A 19510-nucleotide genomic window follows, 5' to 3' on the forward strand; every position below is an offset into this window, starting at 1 on the left:
GTTAGAGAGATTTTAGGGGCGGTTACTCATTTGAATGAGTGCTTATCTGCCAGTTAATCTCATGTCCGACTTCTTTAAAGCAAGTCGTGGTGAACACCGACTTCTTATTTGAAGGTCGGTGCTTAGCTAGGCTTAATCTATTGGATTAGGCCTTTTAGTTGGACCTGGACCCTTAACATTGGGCCAGGGTATGAACAATTATGATACCCTAATTTCTAAATTAAGTAAAGTGCCAATAATCCAGAGATCAAACAAAAAATGAAAATATTTAAAAAATAATAAAACAAGTTTAAATCAATCAAAAGTTATCTTATTTTATATTTATTATTATTTTTAAATAATATACAATATTAAATATAATAAATTTATAATTTTAAATATTATATACATAACATTATAAATATTAAATTAAATAAATAATTTTAAATGATTATGTTCCTAACTTTACCCGAAGAAAATTAGAGCACAGTAGCTAGAAACACTGCAACTAACTACGTATTAATAAAAAGTATTAAACCTAACACTTGTCATACCTCTTTTAAAATTTAATCCCCTCGCGAGAAGCGTGAAGCCACTTTTAAATGATTTTAGTCTGACTCCCAAGTAAATAATGCCACTTTTAAATGATTTTAGTCCGACTCCCAAGTAAATAATACTGCTAATATAAGTTGAGATTTGAGAGATTAACACAGGAACAGTTTTCTTCGAGTGCAACAAAAATGACAAAGTCGACGTCGCGGCCATTGAAGATACACTTGCTGCCATACTACGCGCGGGGTCACCAAATCCCCGTCGTACACCTAGCACGCTTCCTGGCCTCACGTGGACAGCACGTGACCATCATCACCACCCCTTCCAACGCCCGTCTAATTGACAAGGCCATCATCGGAGGCGGCGGCGATCATGACAACGCCTCCGACCGCATCTGCATCCACACCATCAACTTCCCCGCCGAACAAGTCGGTCTTCCCCCCGGCGTCGAGAATTTCTCCGACGTCGACGACAATTCCGCCGCCGGGAAGCTCTGCATTGCATCGCACCTCATCCAGTTGCAAGTGGAGTCCTTCATTGAGGAGTCCCTCCCGGACGCTCTCATCGCCGACATCATGTTCACGTGGAGCCAAGCCACTGCGAGACGCTTCAAGATCCCGAGGCTCACCTTCAACCCTCTGTTGATCTTTGACATGTGCGTGGTAGAAGCCATTAGAGCTCATCCCGAGATCTTGAAATCCAACACGGGCCCGTACACTATCCCGGGCCTACCTCACAAGATCACCTTCCCCGTGAAGCCCATGGCGACTTTCAACAAAGTCATGGAGCCCACCATTGACGCAGAGAAGGAGAGCCTCGGAGTCATCGTGAACAGCTTCAAGGAGCTTGACGCAGAGTACGCCGAGCACTACGAGAAGATCACGGGTCGGAGAGTATGGCATATCGGTCCCACGGATCTCATGGTGCATAAAACCGTTCCAAGAGCCGTTGATAGCGAACACGAGTGCCTGAAATGGCTTTCAACCAAGAAAAACAGTTCCGTGGTTTACGTTGCTTTTGGCTCATTGGCCCGTTTAACTGATAAGCAGCTTTACGAGCTAGCGTTGGGCCTGGAGCGCTCAGGGCACCCATTTATTTGGGTGGTTTCGCGGAACAAGAACAACAGAGTTGAAGAAACAGAAGGGAAATGGTTGCCGGAAGGGTTTGTAGAGACGATGAAGAAGGAGGGGAGAGGGATGGTGATAACAGAGTGGGTGCCGCAGCCGTTGATCTTGAATCATGCGGCTATTGGAGCGTTCTTGACTCACTGTGGAACCAACTCTGTGAATGAATCGGTAGCTGCTGGGGTTCCCATGATAACAATGCCAACGTCTGGGGATCAATACTTCATTGAGAAGGTGATAAGTGAGGTGCACGGTATTGGGGTGGAGGTGGGTGCAGTGGAGTGGATCATATCGCAGTACGACACCCCGAAGGAAGTGGTGAGCGCGGAGATGATAGAGAAGGCGGTGAAGAGGTTGATGGACGGAGGCGATGAAGCGGAGAAGATCAGGAAAAGAGCCAAGGAGTTGCAAGAGAAGGCTTTGAAAGCGGTTGAGGAAGGTGGGTCCTCATACAACACTTTGACGGAACTTATTGATCACCTTCAGAAGCTTGTGGCGCTCAAAGCACCTGCAACTTCTACCTAGCTGGCTAGCTTTCGCTAAGTCTGTTATCCGGTGATGAGCAGCCATTTTTTTACACCGTTGCAATAAAGTCCCTTGTGACCTTTTTTAATCGAAACAATTCCGCTCTTTTATCAATAGTATTTTTATCAATTTTAATTTCTGTCAACTCTTATTTATAACGTATTTTATGAAAGTGTTTTTGTGGATATATTTAATAAAAGTATTTTTTTTATGATTGTGTCTAATAAAAATATCTTTATAAATATATTTTCTGAATGTATCTCTTTATATATATATTTAAAATATAATAATTTATATTTATTAACAATAAATTAACAAATAATATATTGGTATCCTATATTTTTTTAATTAGAATGGTTTAGACTTTTGAAAAAATTATTCTAATGGACCATTAAAAAAATTTAATTATTAAAAAAAATTTTTAATACTAAAATTGTTAAAAAAGATAAAATTTTTTTATAATATTTAAAAAAAATTAAATCTTTTTATAAGAAGATAAATATATTTTTAATTATTTTTTTTATTTAATTTAGGTAAGTTTAAAACTTAAGTTAACCTGATTATATAGCTTGGTTTCCTCCTTTTCAAGCATGGATGAAAATCGACGCCAATTGTACGGTCACAGATTCCGCCGTGGCAACGTGTGGTGTATATGTTCATGATCACGGTGGAAATCATTGTTCTATTTGGACTGCAGATATCTCATAGCCTTGACATACCAAGTTCATGGGTGAAGTAGATCACTTGTTCAAGCAATTCAAAGTCTTCGCCAATCCATTGGAGAAGTGCAAAAAACTCATTGGTATAGAGAATCAAACTTCAATCAGATAGTTCAGCAGACTTCATAATAAAAAGGCTATATGTTGATTATAAAAATAAAAATAAATAAATAATTAATAAAAATTACTAAAATTTTAAGAGAAATAAAATTTATCAACTTAAAGATTATAAAAAACTAAATAAAAATAATTAAAGATATATTTATTTTTTTTATAAAAGATTTGGATCGTCTTCTTAAATATTATAAAAAAAATTTGTCATTCTTAATAATTTTAGTATTAAAAATCCTTTTTAATAATTAAATCTTTCTAACGGTTCTTTTAGAATAATTTTTCCTAGACTTTTGTTGCTAAGAACTTTTTAAAAGCTTGTTTATTTGGAAACTATTCTAACTTGAGAAAAAAAATTTATTTTTTAAAAATAAAATTTATTGAATTTGATTAGTGTGAGAATTAATTTTAAAATAAGACTTTTTTATCTGATTTGTAATTGAAAACAAATAAAAATTAGAATTCTCAAAAAAATTCAAGACCTCTGAATAAATATAGAAAGATTATATTATTTGAGTTATAGTTCGTTGGCTTTAAGTTATTCTTTTTTATTTGTTTTAAAATAAAAAAAAATATAATTCTTAAAGAGTAAAGTATCGTTTTTGTTCCTAATGTTTGGGGTAAATTCTATTTGCGTCCCTAACGTTTAAATCGTCCTATTTGTATCCCTAACGTTTGTAAAAGTAATTCAATGTTATTCTGCCATCAATTACACATCATGAACACTTTAGTTTGAGTTTTAAAAATCTCTTCTTGAAATTAGAATACAAATGTTTGGAATAAAATTAATGATCCATTCCGAAAAATAGCTCATCAAAAATTGAAACTAATTCCTACAACATTTACATAATTCACTTTTTTAGGGACATAATTGAATCTAAACACAAATAGTGGTTATAATATTAAAATTGAACACATCCAAGTGATACTTAATTGAGAATGAATACATCCAAGTGAGAATAATTGAAAAATATAATCTGATTTGTTAGCATAATTGATAGTAGGATAGCATTGAATCACTTTTATAAACGTTAGGGATACAAATAGGACGATTTAAACGTTAGGAATACAAATAGGACTTACCCCAAACGTTGGGGACAAAAACATTACTTTACTCATTCTTAAATAAATTCTAATTGATAAATTTTCAAACAAACTCTAATTATTTGGTTGTTAATGTTATTGTGGTAACTTTGAAAATATTAAACTTATCTTTTGATATAACATCAAACAAAACAAAAAGGAAGAGGATGAACTTAGCATTCTCCCCCAGATCGAAGTTGTATTTTATTTGTAGTTATATTTCTTATTAGGATTATTTTCTGGTGGAATATTTCTATAATTACTGTTGCCTTTTGCCCATTTTAGACCACTCTTTTTGTATCAACAAAATCTTACTATCTGGTGCGCAAATTGTGAATTCGCACGGCTTAATCGACAAGTGCACTGGGTCATCTAAGTAATATTTCAGGTGAGCAAGGATTGATCTCACGAGAATTGTCGAACTGAACAAACAGAAAAAGATTGTTGATGGTTGAAAACACAAGAAATAGTAAATAAGAGAGCAAAGAAAGTAACTAAAAGGTTGGTGTAAAAATAGGGAGAGAAAATAATTAACGTTTTAGAGATGTTTACTTTTTCGGATTAAGTTTTCTTACTAACTATTTTAATCATGCAAGATTCATTCCATGGCAAACTGTAAATGACTAAACCCTAATGTCTTAGTGATTTAGTCTTCTCTAACCTTCATTAACTGCCACCGTTGTTATCACTTAATTCCGATTAGAGGGTTAAGTTTAAAACTAATTTATGGTCACAAAAATCCTAATTACCCAAAGCTAACAAGATTACATGTCATATATCCCAATTAGTTTATGTAATTAGCAACTTAGGAGAAATTTGTTTTCAAGCTGTTGTTCAAACGAGATAGCTTTGTCGAGAATTACAAGAACACGTGTAAAATAAGGGTCATACTTTTGTTCCACCCAGATTCATGAGATTAAGAACGAAAATAATCCTTGAAACTGAATTAATACATTAATTAACACGGAAAAACAATAGTTTTAATCCATAGAAATAAGCAGAGCTCCTAACCTTCACCGAAGAGGTTTAGTTGCTCATGATTTACAGAGAAAATAAGGGTTCTAGAAAATGTGCGGAAGAGAGAGCCAAGATTCCCCTCTCAAGAGTGAATCATTTTCCTTTTATATCTAACCTAATTTGATTTGAAACTAAAATAGAATATTCAATTATAAATCTAAAAGATTTTGTTTGTAAGTAAAAATTATAAAAATTAGATAAAAGATGATAATTAAAAGCTAAATCCCACTAAAGATGCTCTCTTGGGTGAGTTTGACCCGTATTCTGGCGTTTAGCGCCGGCAAGGGGAAGTTCTGGCATTTTTCTGTCTTCTTTGGGCACTAAACACCAGGCTCGACGTTTAGCGGCAGATTTGGTAGTGATTCCAAAAGAAAATTATAGACTATTATATATCGTTGGAAAGCTCTAGAAGTTGCCTTTCCAACGCCGTTAAAACTATTGGACCTCTATAGCTCAAGTTATACTCGTTGGAATATAGGGAGGTCAGGGTTGACAGCATCTATTTTCTTCCTTTGATTTTGCACAAAACTCTGCTAAATTCGCCCGAATTTTACCTGAAATAATAAAAAATATCAAAACAACTCAAAGTAGTATTCAAAGAGAATTTTTGCACTAAAATATAATAAAACTTAATAAATTCTAACTAAAAACAACTAAAAAATGAAGGAAAAAAGGTACAAGATGCTCACGCATCACTATCTTTGAAAAATACAATGGGAGACCAAAATCATAAGGATAATGTTTGAGATGTGAAGCACAGCAAGAGTTTCAGGCCCACTTGAAGATGCTGAAAATGGTTCAGAAAGTGAAGAGGTTGGGCCAGAATTAGTGAATGAGGTGAGAGATGGTCCAAAGAGAGTGATGAAAGCTCCAAAATGGATGAAAGACTATACTAATTGAGGGAGTATACTATACTAATTGATGGAGTACACAGTAAGATATTACACTTGGGAGGTGAGGTGGCTAGTTTGTTAGAATGAGTGGATCTTATGATAAAAAGAAGAAATTACAGATTTGAAGAATAATATAGAAATCATTGTGGAATCTATTAGGAGTTTCTCCTTCAACTCAAAGGAGGGGTTTCTTTAGATTTCTTCATTCTTAAATTCACAGTCCATTCATTCATTTCTACCTATTATTTCTTTTATACATTTGAATTCACATACAAATTACTATACAGTTCTTCTCCTTCTTCTTCTTTACATAATCAGAACCATCATTTGGTACTTTCGTTAAGAGATTCTGTCATGGAAGTCTCGGATGAACTCACCCTCTCACAAACGGAGATTGCCGCCTTGCAACGAAGTCACATCGAGTTGAGCAGCAAATTTACGTCCAATGACAAGTAATTGTCTACCATGAAAGAGGCCTTGAAAGAGCTCAATGTTACGTTGAAGGGAACTCTTAAGCTGAAGGAGGTCAAGTGTGACTCACCATGAGAAGGGATCACAACATCCTTGGGATCGCCAATTCGACCCTCGCTGCCGACCTTGAAAAAGGATGAAGATTGAGCTACCTTTGTTCGATGGTGATGGAGTCGAAGAGTGGGCATTCAATGTCTGAAAATACTTTGAGTGGTATATGGTTCCAGAAACGAATCTCTTTCCATCTCACTGGACCTGCGTATAATTGGTACATATGGGGAGTCAATAACAATATTCAATAAATTTGGGATTCATTCTTAGATGCGTTAATTACTAGATTTGGCAAAAATATATTTTATGACCCTAAAGCTACTATTAAAGAGTTGAAGCAGGTGAATTCTGTTGCTGAATATTAGAGTCAATTTGAATATTTATCAAATCAAGTGACTGGTTTAAGCGAAGATAGGTTAATTTCTTTGTTTGTGACTGGACTACAAGACAACCTTAAGTGTGATCTACTCTTAGCTAAACCTACCTCCTATGTCACGGTTGTCTCTCTTGCTAAAATTTATGAGCCAAAACACCAAGCAACCCCAATCATACAATGCCTACTAATAGACCACAACCACCAAAACAACCACTGAACCCTGTTAGATTGACACCCCAATCAGGCCCTATTAGACATTTAGCCCCACATAACCCCCAACCATCAAACTTAAACCAATCTCACCCATTCAAGAAGCTTACCACAGCAGAAATCAAACAAAAACGGGAGAAGAGTTTATGCTATTATTGTGAGGATAAGTGGTCCCCCACTCATCGATGCGAAATTGCTTGCTACTTACTGGTGGGAGAAGAAGAGATGTAGGAAATCCTGTGAGAACCAGAATGAGCGGTGGTTGCACCAACCGATTCGAAGAAGCCGATCATCATCCATCCAACCCACCAGAGATCAGCTTTAATGCTATGGTGGGCCAATACCAGCCCACCACCTTTCGGCTAAAGAGAACATACTTAGGGTAGCCTGTTATGATTCAAATTGACGGCGATAGCACCCACAATTTTGTCAAGGTTAGTGTGGCCGATAAACTCAGCTTGCTGGTGTAGCAAGTAACACCACTTCAAGTATTGGTTGGTAATGGAGACGTTATTGGGTGTAAGGCCAGATGTGAGAACATTTCTCTAGTGATGCAGGGCTATCAATTTAACCTTGGTGCCTTTGTGTTAGACCTATAGTGTGCAGCCTTATGTTAGGGGTACAATGGTTGATGGGCCTGGGGTATATGACAACTCACTATAGACTTCTCACTATGCAATTTATGGTTAATGAAGTTGTTGTGACCTTGCAAGGTGAGCGGATCCTCCAATCAGAGGGGATTAGTAACAGAATGTTGCACAAGACGGTGACAAGCGAGGTCATTGCCGGATTCTGTCACTTGAAAGTGGTGAAAGAGGAAAAAGGGGAAGTCGAGGTAACCGCACTGGTGGATGAAGTCCAACACATTTCAGAGGAGTTCCATCAGGTCTTTAAGGAACCTGATGCATGAGCATCTTTCTTGTCTTTTCCTATTGAATTTGCAATAAATTTGTTAAGTTTAATCTAGAATTAATTGTCTTTTAGCCACTCTGGATGCTACTTTGAGTCTTGTGCAATTCTATTTATTTTAGGTAGCATTCAGCTGGATTTAATGGAGTTTCTGCAGCACAAGAATTGAAGGAGATGACAGTGAGGAGCGACGCGTGCGTGTACCTGACGCGTGCGCGTACATGACGCGTGCGCGTGATTTAGAGCTTTCCATGGCGACGCGTGCGCGTGACTGACGCGTATGCGTGAAAAGCGAAGCTGCACAGCGATGCATGCGCGTACCTGACGCGTACGCGTGACACGCAGAATAGACCATCGACGCGTACGCGTGACTGATGCGTACGTGTGACATGCGCCACGTACAGAAAATGCTGGGGGCGATTTTTGGGCCTCATTTTGGCACTCAAGTAAGGCGCAGCTTTCTGCCAAGTTAGGCACGGATCCGGTGAAGCCAAGTGGTCTCCACGTTACAAGGCATGGATTATTTAATTAATTCTGATTCAAATTTGAATTTGAAAATAGGAAAAGATATTATCTTAATTTTAGATATTAGATTTTAAATTAATTAGGATTATTTATAAAAAGGAGAAAATTTTCTTCTTTAGGGGGATTCCGGGGGATTCCATTAGGGGATTCTATTCCAATTTACATTCCGTACTCTATAATTTTACCAGAATCCTAGTTTTCTTCTCTGAGTCATGAGCAACTAAACCTCCATTGTTAAGGTTAGGAGTTCTGTCTATTTGTATGGATTGATTCTATTGTTTTTGTCTTTTAATTCATGTTTTGATTTATAATTCAAGAATTATTTTCGCTCTTTATTTTATGAATTTGGGTGGAACGAAAGTATGACCATGTTCTAATTATGTTCTTGTATAACTTGGAAAATCTCTTTACTTGAACAATAGCTTGAAAACAATTTCTCCTAAATTTTAATTATTTGGATTTAATAGGATACGTGACATATAATCCCCTTATTTTTGGGTAATTAGAATTTTTGTGGCATACAAACTAGAATTTGATCATGTAGCTTCTAATTAGAATTAATTGATCAAGGAATTGGCAATTAATGAATTTTAGAGGAGACTAGAAAGGTCTAAGGAATTAGGGTCTAGTCACATATAGTTTTTCATGAATTAAATCTTACATGATTAAAATAAATTAATAAGAAAAATCAAGCCAGAAAATAGATATCTCTGAAACCTTAACTATTTCTCCATATATATTTCACAACTTCTTTACTGCTTCCATTCTGAAATTCTTAATTATTGTTTAATGCTCTTTGAATACCAAAATACTCTTTTCTGCTTGCCTAACTAAGTGGTTTAACCAACTATTGTTGCTTGATCCATCAATCCTCGAGGGATCGACCCTCACTCACCTGAAGTATTACTTGGTACGACCCGGTGCACTTGTCGGTTAGTTTGTGGGTTATAAAATACCGCACTAGAACCCACCAGCTTACCCCCAACTAGATATATTGACCATCAAATCACTTTTGATCCGGGAGCAAAGCCAGTAAATGTATAACCTTACAAATATGCAAATTTTCAGAAAGAAGAAATGGCTAGACTGGTGGCTGAAATGCTAAAATCAGAGGTGATTTGAGAGAGCCAGAGCGCTTTCTCTAGCCCTGTGCTCTTGGTAAAAAAAAAAAGAGGATAGGAGCTGGAGATTTTGTGTGAATTATCGTGCCTTGAATGCAATCACGGTGAAGGATAAATTTCCTATTCCCACCATAGAAGATATATTAGATGAATTATTCGGTGCGGCTTATTTTTCTAAGATTGATTTACGGTTTGGGCATCATCAAATTCGCATGAGTGAGGAGGCCATTCCTATAACAGCCTTCTGAACTAATGAGGGACACTATGAGTTTGTTGTGATGCTGTTTAGGCTCACCAATGCTCCCTCTATGTTCCAAGCGACTATGAACCGCATTTTTCAGCCATATATATGCAAATATATTACTGTGTTTTGCAAGGATATTCTCATCTACAGCAAATCATGGGAGGAGCATCTCTCTCACTTAACTACTGCCCTCACAGTCCTATCCCAACATCAGTTCTTTGCCAAGAAATCTAAATGCCACTTTGGTCAAACTCAGGTCGAGTATTTGGGACATATAATGAGTGCCCAAGGTGTTGGTGTGGATCTCTCTAAGGTTGAGGTTATTTTGTCTTGGTTAAAGCCGAACACCCTGAAGCAATTACGAGAATTTTTGGGGCTGACCAGTTATTATAGAAAATTTGTTTCCAACTATGCTAAGCATGCGGCTCCTATGACTGACTTGTTGAAAAAGAACGGTTTTGAGTGGGGAGAAGCTACTGACAACGCCTTTGAAAGACTGAGGACTGCCATGATGGACACTCCTATATTAGCTCAACCTGATTTTTTGTTACCATTCAGGGTGGAAACGAATGCCTCAAACACAGGGGTGGGGGCGGTTTTGTCCCAACAGGGGTATCCTCTTGCATTTTTCACCAAGAAACTCAAGCAGTGGCGAAGTGGGAACACTACTTGCTCAGGAGACGGTTTTTGACTAAAACTTATCACCAGGGACTTAGGAAACTTATGACACAGGTTATCTTAACCCTAGAATAGCAGCACTATCTTTCTAAGTTACTAGGCAATGAGTTTGAGATAGAATACCGACCTGGAAAATTAAATCAAGTAGCCGACGCTTTGTCCAGGCTTCCCGGTGAGGAAGTAAGTGTTGAGCTGAGAGCTCTAACCACAATTTAGTCATCGATTTGGTCGGTACTGCATGACGCAAGAGAACATGATCCATCTACACGGGAATTATTTAATCAGTTTCAACAGGGGAAGTTAAATTCAGATTATGTACTGCGAGATGGAGTTCTATTATTTCAGGGAAAGTTGATCATACCTGACTTCCAGGGGTTGTAGGAATTACTCCTTCAAGAATTTCATTATATTCCTAAAGCTGGCCATGGAGGGGTGTTGAGGACATGCAAAGCTTTGGGGGAGAATTTTTTATGGGCAGGGATATGATCCGATGTGCAGAAATTTGCTGATCAATGTCTTGATTGTCATATGACTAAATATGTACCAGCAAAATCTCAAGGGCTGCTTCAACCGTTACCTATTCCTGTTCGACCGTGAGTAGACATCACCATGGGCTTTATTATTTAGCTACCTAAATCTGTGAGATTCACAGCTATCCTAGTTGAGGTGGATCGTTTTAGTAAGGTTGGACATTTCACATCCTTGAAACCTGGTTTTACAGCTAAGGAGGCAGCCAGGGCATTTATTGGCTTAGTGGTGAAATTGCATAGGTTTCAGGCGTCGATAGTGAGTCACTGTGACCCTCTCTTCCTCAGTCGCTTTTGGAAGAACTTGCTGTCATTTAGTGTCACTTGCTTGTTCTATAGCACTACATATTACCACGCCCAATCTGACGGCCAAACAGAGGTGGTAAATCAAACTTTGGAACAGTACCTACGAGTCTTCTGCCATTCTCACTCCAAGTTGTGGCATTCATACCTTTCTTAGACTGAGTTTTGTTATAATGGATCATACCACTCCTCCTTGGGCATTTCCCCCATGAGGCTCTTTATGGTTTTTTCATGGTGGCAATGCCAGAGTATGTTGTAAGTGCTTCTAAAGTGTAGGAAGTCGATGTGTTCTTGCGGACTTCGGAGGCGCTACACCGTAAATTGGGGTACCATTTGAAACAGGCCCAGGGAAAGATGTAAAAGCAAGCGGATCGTCATCGGCGGTCTACGAAATTTTTGCTGGTGGAATGGGTTCTCCTCCGTGTCAAGCCATTCCGACAACAGACGATGACCCTGCAACGTCACACTAAACTCAGCAAACGGTCCTATGGGCCATTCCAAATTATGGAGAGAGTGGGTCCAGTCTCTTACCGGTTGGAGTTACCACCAGCATGTGCCTCCATCCTATTTTCCACGTCTCGGTATTGAAGTAGTTTAAGGAGGCGCCGCCGCTTGAATTGCTGTCAGCTACCAATCTCCCGGTTTCGCTATAGCCCCGGCCTAGTGCGATGCTTGCACGACGAACTCAAACATCCTCTTGGGTTGTCTGACCTTAGGACCCTGTTCACAGATGTGGACCTCGAGGGCAAGGTCCTAGTGGAGGCGGGTATGGTTGATGGCACAATAAAAGTTTCAGGCCCACTTGAAGATACTGATAAGGGTTCTTAAAGTGGAGAGATTGGGCCAAAAGTAGTGAATGAGGTGAGAGATGGCCCAAAGAGAGTGAGAAAGCTCCAAAATAGATGGAAGACTATACTAATTGAGGGAGTACACTGTACTAATTGATGGAGTACACAGTAGAAGATTACACTTGGGAGGTAAGGTCACTACAAGAATATGGCCGATTAGCTACCACAAAAAGAATCGTAAAATCATCGCTAATCTGATGCAAAATATAATTTGTGACAAATTAGCTACCGCCTAGCAACTAATCCTTTTCTCGCTAATTACAAGTCGCAGATCAGTAAGGCAAAGACAACAGTCGCTATTTCATCGGAAATTTTTTTAGCTACCGAATAGATAGTCGCAAATCCATCACTACTGCAGCAGACTCATCGCTAAACGCAAGCTAACTTCGTAGACAAAATAAAAAGCTTAGTTGACGCTAATTAGCGAGGAATTTTTTTGAACCTAACTCGTCGCAAGTTGTCCGCTAATATGATCGCAAATTTGTCGCGTTTTGTAGCAAATCTATAGCTAATCTTTGAAAATCCTTAATTAAATTTGAAGGAATTTTGTCGCTGAACCAAAGCTATTCTAAATGAGAAAGTAGAGTTATGAAGTAGTCGCTAACTTGCTAGGAAATAATATGTAATCAATTAGTTGCAATACTATTGCATAATGTTATCGCAATTTCCTTTTAAACTAGTAATAAATCGATAAATATCTCATAAATATTTCAGTTGTAATAGAGTCTTTAATTTGTCACCATCATCAACAGCGAATATGTCGCTAATTTTTCTGTAATAATTATACTAAATAATTTCTTTAAATAATAAAAATTATCTATAAACAAAATATAGATGTAAAGACACTTTAACTTATTCAGCCAAAAACCAAATCTAAAGTAAACCTTGCATAGCTTTGTCTCTTATTTCCAGTTAGTACTTAATACATCAAATTCTTGTTCACAACTTTGTCTCTTATTTCCAGTTAATACTTAATACATCAAATTCTTGTTCACGGAGAAACGTTACATTAAAATTTTACCCTCAAGATAGAAATGTGAGGAGGAAAAAATCAACTGAAAGGCCAAAGTACAACAACTACAGGTAACTTTAGTAAAGGTATGTGGTGCACGAAATTGCAATAACACTTTTGCAATCCCGCACAACTAACCAGCAAGTGCACTGGGTCGTCCAAGTAATACCTTGCGTGAGCAAGGGTCGATCCCACGGAGATTGTCGGCTTGAAGCAAGCTATGGTTATCTTGTAAATCTTAGTCAGGATGTCAGAAATTATCAGGATTGATTGTGAAAAGCAAAAGAACATGAAATAGGTACTTGTTCAGCAGTAATGGAGAATAGGCTGAGGCTTTGGAGATGCTCCATCTTCTGAATCTCTGCTTTCCTACTGTCTCCTTCATCAAACACGCAAGACTCCTTCCATGGCAAGCTGTATGTAGGGTTTCACCGTTGTCAGTGGCTACCTCCCATCCTCTCAGTGAAAGCGATTGCATATGCCCTGTCACAGTCATAGCGGAATTCATCTGTCGGTTCTCAATCAGGCCGGAATAGAATCCAGTGATTCTTTTGCGTCTGTCACTAACGCCCCGCCTTCAGGAGTTTGAAGCACGTCACAGTCATGCAGTCATTGAATCCTACTCAGAATACCACAGACAAGGTTTAGACCTTCCGGATTCTCTTGAATGCCGCCATCAGTTCTAGCTTATACCACGAAGATTCTGGTTAAGGAACCCAAGAGATATCTACTCAATCTAAAGTAGATATCTACTCAGTTCTAGCTTTCCTTTTTTCGAATTTTTTTTTTCTTTTTTTTCACTGCTTTTTTCTTGCTTCAAGAATCAATTTTGATGATTTTTCAGATCCTCAACAACAGTTCTCTTTCTCCTCATTCTTTCAAGAGCCAACAAATTTAACATTCTCAAAACATCAAATTCAAAAGACATATGCACTGTTCAAGCATTCATTCAGAAAACAAAAAGTATTGTCACCACATCAAACTAATTCAACTAGTTTCAAGGATAAATTTCGAAATCCTGTACTTCTTGTTCTTTTGTGATTAAAGCATTTTTCTTTTAAGAGAGGTGATGGATTCATAAGACATTCATAGCTTTAAGGCATAAACTTTAATTTTATTAATTATGAATTAAGAACAAGACTCAGAAAATAAATATAAGATGAAACAAAATAAAATAAAAAAAACGAAAACAATAGGCTCCTAATGATAGAGGTTTTCACAGAGTTAGAACTCAACAACCTTGATTTTGAGAAGTGGATGCTCCCTCAGCTTGGGAGGAGAGCTTTTGGCGTTTCATCTCTTGAATTTCACGCCCCTGCTTCTCTTGTTCCTTCAGCAATTTGCAGAGCATGCAGTTTTGATTCTGCTGTTCTTCCTTCAGTTGCTCCATAGTCTCTTGCAACTTGTTAATAGATGCTTCTAGGTTGGCCCAATAGCCAATTTCAGGGAATTCAGGGAGGAACTCATGCGCCCTCCTTTTGATAGAGTTGTCTTGCACTTGTCCCTCCATTGACTTCTTGGTGATTGGATGTTCAATGGGTATGAACTCATCTACTCCCATCTTCACCCCAGCCTCTTTACAGAGCAAGGAAATCAAGCTTGGGTAAGCCAATTTGGCTTCAGTGGAACTCTTATTTGCAATTGTGTAGATCTCACAAGCAATCACCTGATGCACCTCCACTTCTCTTCCAAGCATAATACAATGAATCATCACTGCTCTCTTGATGGTGACCTCAGAACGGTTGCTAGTGGGCAATATGGAACGCCCAATAAAGTCTAGCCACCCTCTTGCAATTGGTTTGAGGTCTCCCCTCTTGAGTTGGTTTGGGACACCCTTTGAATTGGTTATCCACTTAGTTCCAGGGAGGCATATGTCCTCTAGAACTTGATCCAACCCTTTATCTACTCTCACCATCCTCCTATTGAAGGAGTCAGGATCATCTTGCAGTTGAGGCAACTTGAAGATTTCTCTTATTTTGTCCAGATGGAAGTACATAACTTTCCCTCTGACCATGGTTCTATAAGTATGGTAAGCGGTTCCAGTCATTCTCTGCTTATCTGTCAGCCACAGATTTGAGTAGAATTCCTAAACCATGTTCCTTCCAACCTTTGTCTCAGGATTGGTTAGAACTTCCCATCCTCTGTTTCGAATTTGCTCTTGGATCCCCGGATATTCATCTTCTTTCAGATCAAATTTCACTTCCGGGATCACTGACCTCAGACCCATTATTTTGTGATAATAGTCTTCATGTTCTTTGGTTAAGAACTTCTCTTGATTCCAAAGATTCTTTGGACTATTCTCTTTCTTGCCTCTTAAATTGGTTTGTTTTCCCTTAGGAACCATGATATTGATAAATCTTGGCTTAGTGATCACGGAAAAGCACACCAAACTTAGAGGTTTGCTTGTCCTCAAGCAAAAGAAAAGAAAGAAGAGAGAGAGAGGAAGAGGAAATTCGAATGGTGTGGGCAAAGGGGGTTCCAAACGTGAATTTATAAGGGTGGGGAGAAGAGAATTCGAAAAAAATAAAAATTAGAAAGAAGATTTGAGAAGATATGGAAAGAAATTGAGAAAAGGGTGAGTTTTTGAAGAAGATTTGGGATTAATTTGAAATAGATTTGAGGAATGGTTTTGATTTGTGAAGATTTGAAAGTGAATGATGAAAGGTTGAAGTGCATTTATGTAGAAGAGTATGGTTAAAAAGAGGAAAGTTTGAAAAAATTTGAGTTGAAAACAAAAATGTGGTCCCCCCACCTTTCTGGCGTTAAACGCCCAGAATGGCACCCATTCTGGCGTTTAACGCCCATTTGCTACCCCTTTTGGGCGTTTAACGCCCAGCCAGGTGCCCTGGCTGGCGTTAAACGCCAGAAAGTCTTTATCACTGGGCGTTTTTCCAAAACGCCCAGGATGCTGCACACCTGGCGTTAAACGCCCAGAATGGTGCCCATTCTGGCGTTTAACGCCCAAGATGGCACCATTCCTGGCGTTAAACGCCCAGAATGGTACCCATTCTGGCGTTTAACGCCCAAAATGCCCCTTACTGGCGTTTTTTCGCCAGTAAGCTCATTTTCTCTGCTTTTTGAGCTGAATCCTTCTGTAACTCTGTGAATTCCTTCATTTTTGATACTTGCCTCTGTAAGAACTAATCATATACCCTCCTAATGACTGGGTTGCCTCCCAGCAAGCGCTTCTTTACTGTCTTTAGCTGGACTTCTGCTAAGAATCACTCAAGTCTCAGTTTTGAGCATTCCTGCTCAAAATTTCCTTCAAGATAATGCTTGATTCTCTGTCCATTAACAATGAACCTTTTGTCGGAATCAACATCCTGAAGCTCAACATATCCATATGGTGACACTCTTGTGATCACATACGGACCCCTCCACCGGGATTTGAGTTTTCCTGGGAACAATTTGAGCCTGGAGTTGAAGAGCAGAACTTTTTGTCCTGGCTCAAAGACTCTGGTTGACAATTTCTTGTCATGCCACTTCTTTGCCTTTTCCTTATAAATTTTTGCATTTTCAAAGGCATTGAGTCTGAACTCCTCTAGCTCATTTAACTGGAGCAATCTTTTTTCACCAGCTAACTGAGCATCCATGTTTAGGAATCTGGTTGCCCAGTAGGCTTTATGTTCCAGTTCCACAGGCAAATGACAGGCCTTCCCATACACCAGTTGGTATGGAGAGGTTCCTATAGGAGTCTTGAATGCTGTTCTGTATGCCCACAGAGCATCATCCAAGCTCTTTGCCCAATCCTTTCTTCGGGCTATCACAGTCCGTTCTAGGATTCTTTTTAGCTCTCTGTTAGAGACTTCTGCTTGCCCATTTGTCTGTGGATGATACGGAGTTGCCACTTTATGGCTGATTCCATATCTAACCATAGCAGAGTATAGCTGTTTGTTGCAGAAATGAGAGCCCCCATCACTGATTAGTATCCTGGGAACACCAAATCTGCTGAAGATGTTTTTCTGGAGGAACTTTAGCACGGTCTTGGTATCATTGGTGGGTGTAGCAACTACTTCTACCCACTTAGATACATAGTCTACTGCCACCAGAATATAAGTGTTTGAGTATGATGGTGGGAATGGCCCCATGAAGTCAATTCCCCATACATCAAACAATTCTATCTCTAATATCCCTTGTTGAGGCATGGCATATCCATGAGGTAGGTTACCAGCTCTTTGGCAACTGTCACAGTTACGCACAAACTCTCGGGAATCTTTATAGAGAGTAGGCCAGTAGAAGCCGCACTGGAGGACTTTAGTGGCTGTTCGCTCACTTCCAAAATGTCCTCCATATTGTGATCCATGGCAGTGCCATAGGATCCTTTGTGCTTCTTCTCTAGGTACACATCTGCGGATCACTCCGTCAGCACATCTCTTAAAGAGATATGGTTCATCCCAGAGGTAGTACTTGGCATCTGAAATTAATTTCTTTCTTTGCACATAGCTGTACTCCTTGGGTATGAACCTCACAGCTTTATAGTTTGCCATATCTGCAAACCATGGAGCTTCCTGAATGGCAAAGAGTTGCTCATCTGGGAAAGTCTCAGAGATCTCAGTAGAAGGGAGGGACGCCCCAGCTACTGGTTCTATTCGGGACAGATGATCAGCTACTTGGTTCTCCGTTCCTTTTCTGTCTCTTATTTCTATATCAAACTTTTGCAGAAGCAACACCCATCTGATAAGCCTGGGTTTTGAATCCTACTTTGTGAGTAAGTATTTAAGAGCAGCATGGTCAGTGTACACAACCACCTTGGATCCTACTAGATAAGATCTAAACTTGTCAATGGCATAAACCACTGCAAGTAATTCTTTTTCTGTGGTTGTGTAATTTTTCTGTGCATCATTTAGAACACGGCTAGCATAGTAAATGACATACAGAAGTTTGTTATGCCTCTGTCCCAACACTGCACCAATGGCATGATCACTGGCATCACACATTAATTCAAATGGCAATGCCCAATCTGGTGCAGAGATGACTGGTGCTGTGACCAGCTTAGCTTTCAGGGTCTCAAATGCCTGCAGACACTGTGTGTCAAACACAAATGGCGTGTCAGCAGCTAGCAGGTTACTCAAAGGTTTTGCAATTTTTGAAAAATCCTTTATAAACCTTCTGTAAAATCCTGCATGCCCCAGAAAGCTTCTGATTGCCTTAACATTGGCAGGTGGTGGTAATTTTTCAATTACCTCTACCTTTGCCTTATCCACCTCTATTCCCCTGCTTAAAATTTTGTGTCCAAGGACAATTTCCTCAGTCACCATAAAGTGACATTTCTCCCAGTTTAAAACCAGGTTAGTCTCTTGGCATCTTTTCAGGACAAGTGCTAGGTGGTTAAGACAGGAGTTGAATGAGTCTCCATATACTGAGAAGTCATCCATGAAGACTTCCAGAAATTTCTCTACCATGTCTGAGAAGATGGAGAGCATGCACCTCTGAAAGGTTGCAGGTGCATTGCACAGACCAAAAGGCATTCTCCTATAGGCAAACACGCCAGAAGGGCAAGTAAATGCTGTTTTCTCTTGGTCCTGAGGATCTACTGCAATTTGGTTGTAGCCTGAATAGCCATCCAAAAAGCAGTAGTAATCATGACCAGCTAGTCTTTCTAGCATTTGGTCTATGAATGGTAAAGGAAAATGATCCTTTCTGGTGGCTGTATTGAGTCTTCTGTAGTCAATACACATGCGCCACCCTGTGACTGTTCTTGTAGGAACTAATTCATTTTTTTCATTATGAATCACTGTCATGCCTCCCTTTTTGGGAACAACTTGGACAGGGCTCACCCAGGGGCTATCAGAAATAGGATAAATAATCCCAGCCTCTAGTAATTTAGTGACCTCTTTCTGCACCACCTCCTTCATGGCTGGATTTAGCCTCCTCTGTGGTTGAACCACTGGTTTGGCATTATCCTCCAACAGGATTTTGTGCATGCATCTAGCTGGGCTAATGCCCTTAAGATCACTTATGGACCACCCAAGAGCTGTCTTGTGTGTCCTTAGCACTTGGAGCAGTGCTTCCTCTTCCTGTGGGTTCAAAGCAGAGCTTATGATCACTGGAAAAGTGTCACCCTCTCCCAGAAATGTGTATTTCAGGGATGGTGGTAGAGGTTTGAGTTCAGGTTTGGGAGGTTTATCCTCCTCCTGAGGAATTTTCGAAAATTCCTTTACTTCCTCTAGTTCTTCTTGATCAGGTTGAGCATCTTTGAAGATGTCCTCAAGCTCTGATTCTAGGCTTTCAG

The 19510-nt window shown here is 39.1% G+C and overlaps 1 protein-coding gene across 1 annotated transcript; it reads left to right on the forward strand.

Annotated features, from left to right (window-relative positions):
- Nucleotides 1-654: 654 nt before the first annotated feature.
- LOC130950556 (UDP-glucose flavonoid 3-O-glucosyltransferase 7-like) lies at nucleotides 655-2309 on the forward strand. Its single transcript, XM_057879086.1, has one exon. The coding sequence runs from the start codon at nucleotides 720-722 to the stop codon at nucleotides 2178-2180; it is 1461 nt and encodes a 486-aa protein (XP_057735069.1). The 5' UTR covers nucleotides 655-719; the 3' UTR covers nucleotides 2181-2309.
- The last annotated feature ends 17201 nt before the right edge of the window (nucleotides 2310-19510 follow it).

Source organism: Arachis stenosperma, chromosome 9 (genome assembly GCF_014773155.1).
Source record: "Arachis stenosperma cultivar V10309 chromosome 9, arast.V10309.gnm1.PFL2, whole genome shotgun sequence".
NCBI classification, from domain to species: domain Eukaryota; kingdom Viridiplantae; phylum Streptophyta; class Magnoliopsida; order Fabales; family Fabaceae; genus Arachis; species Arachis stenosperma.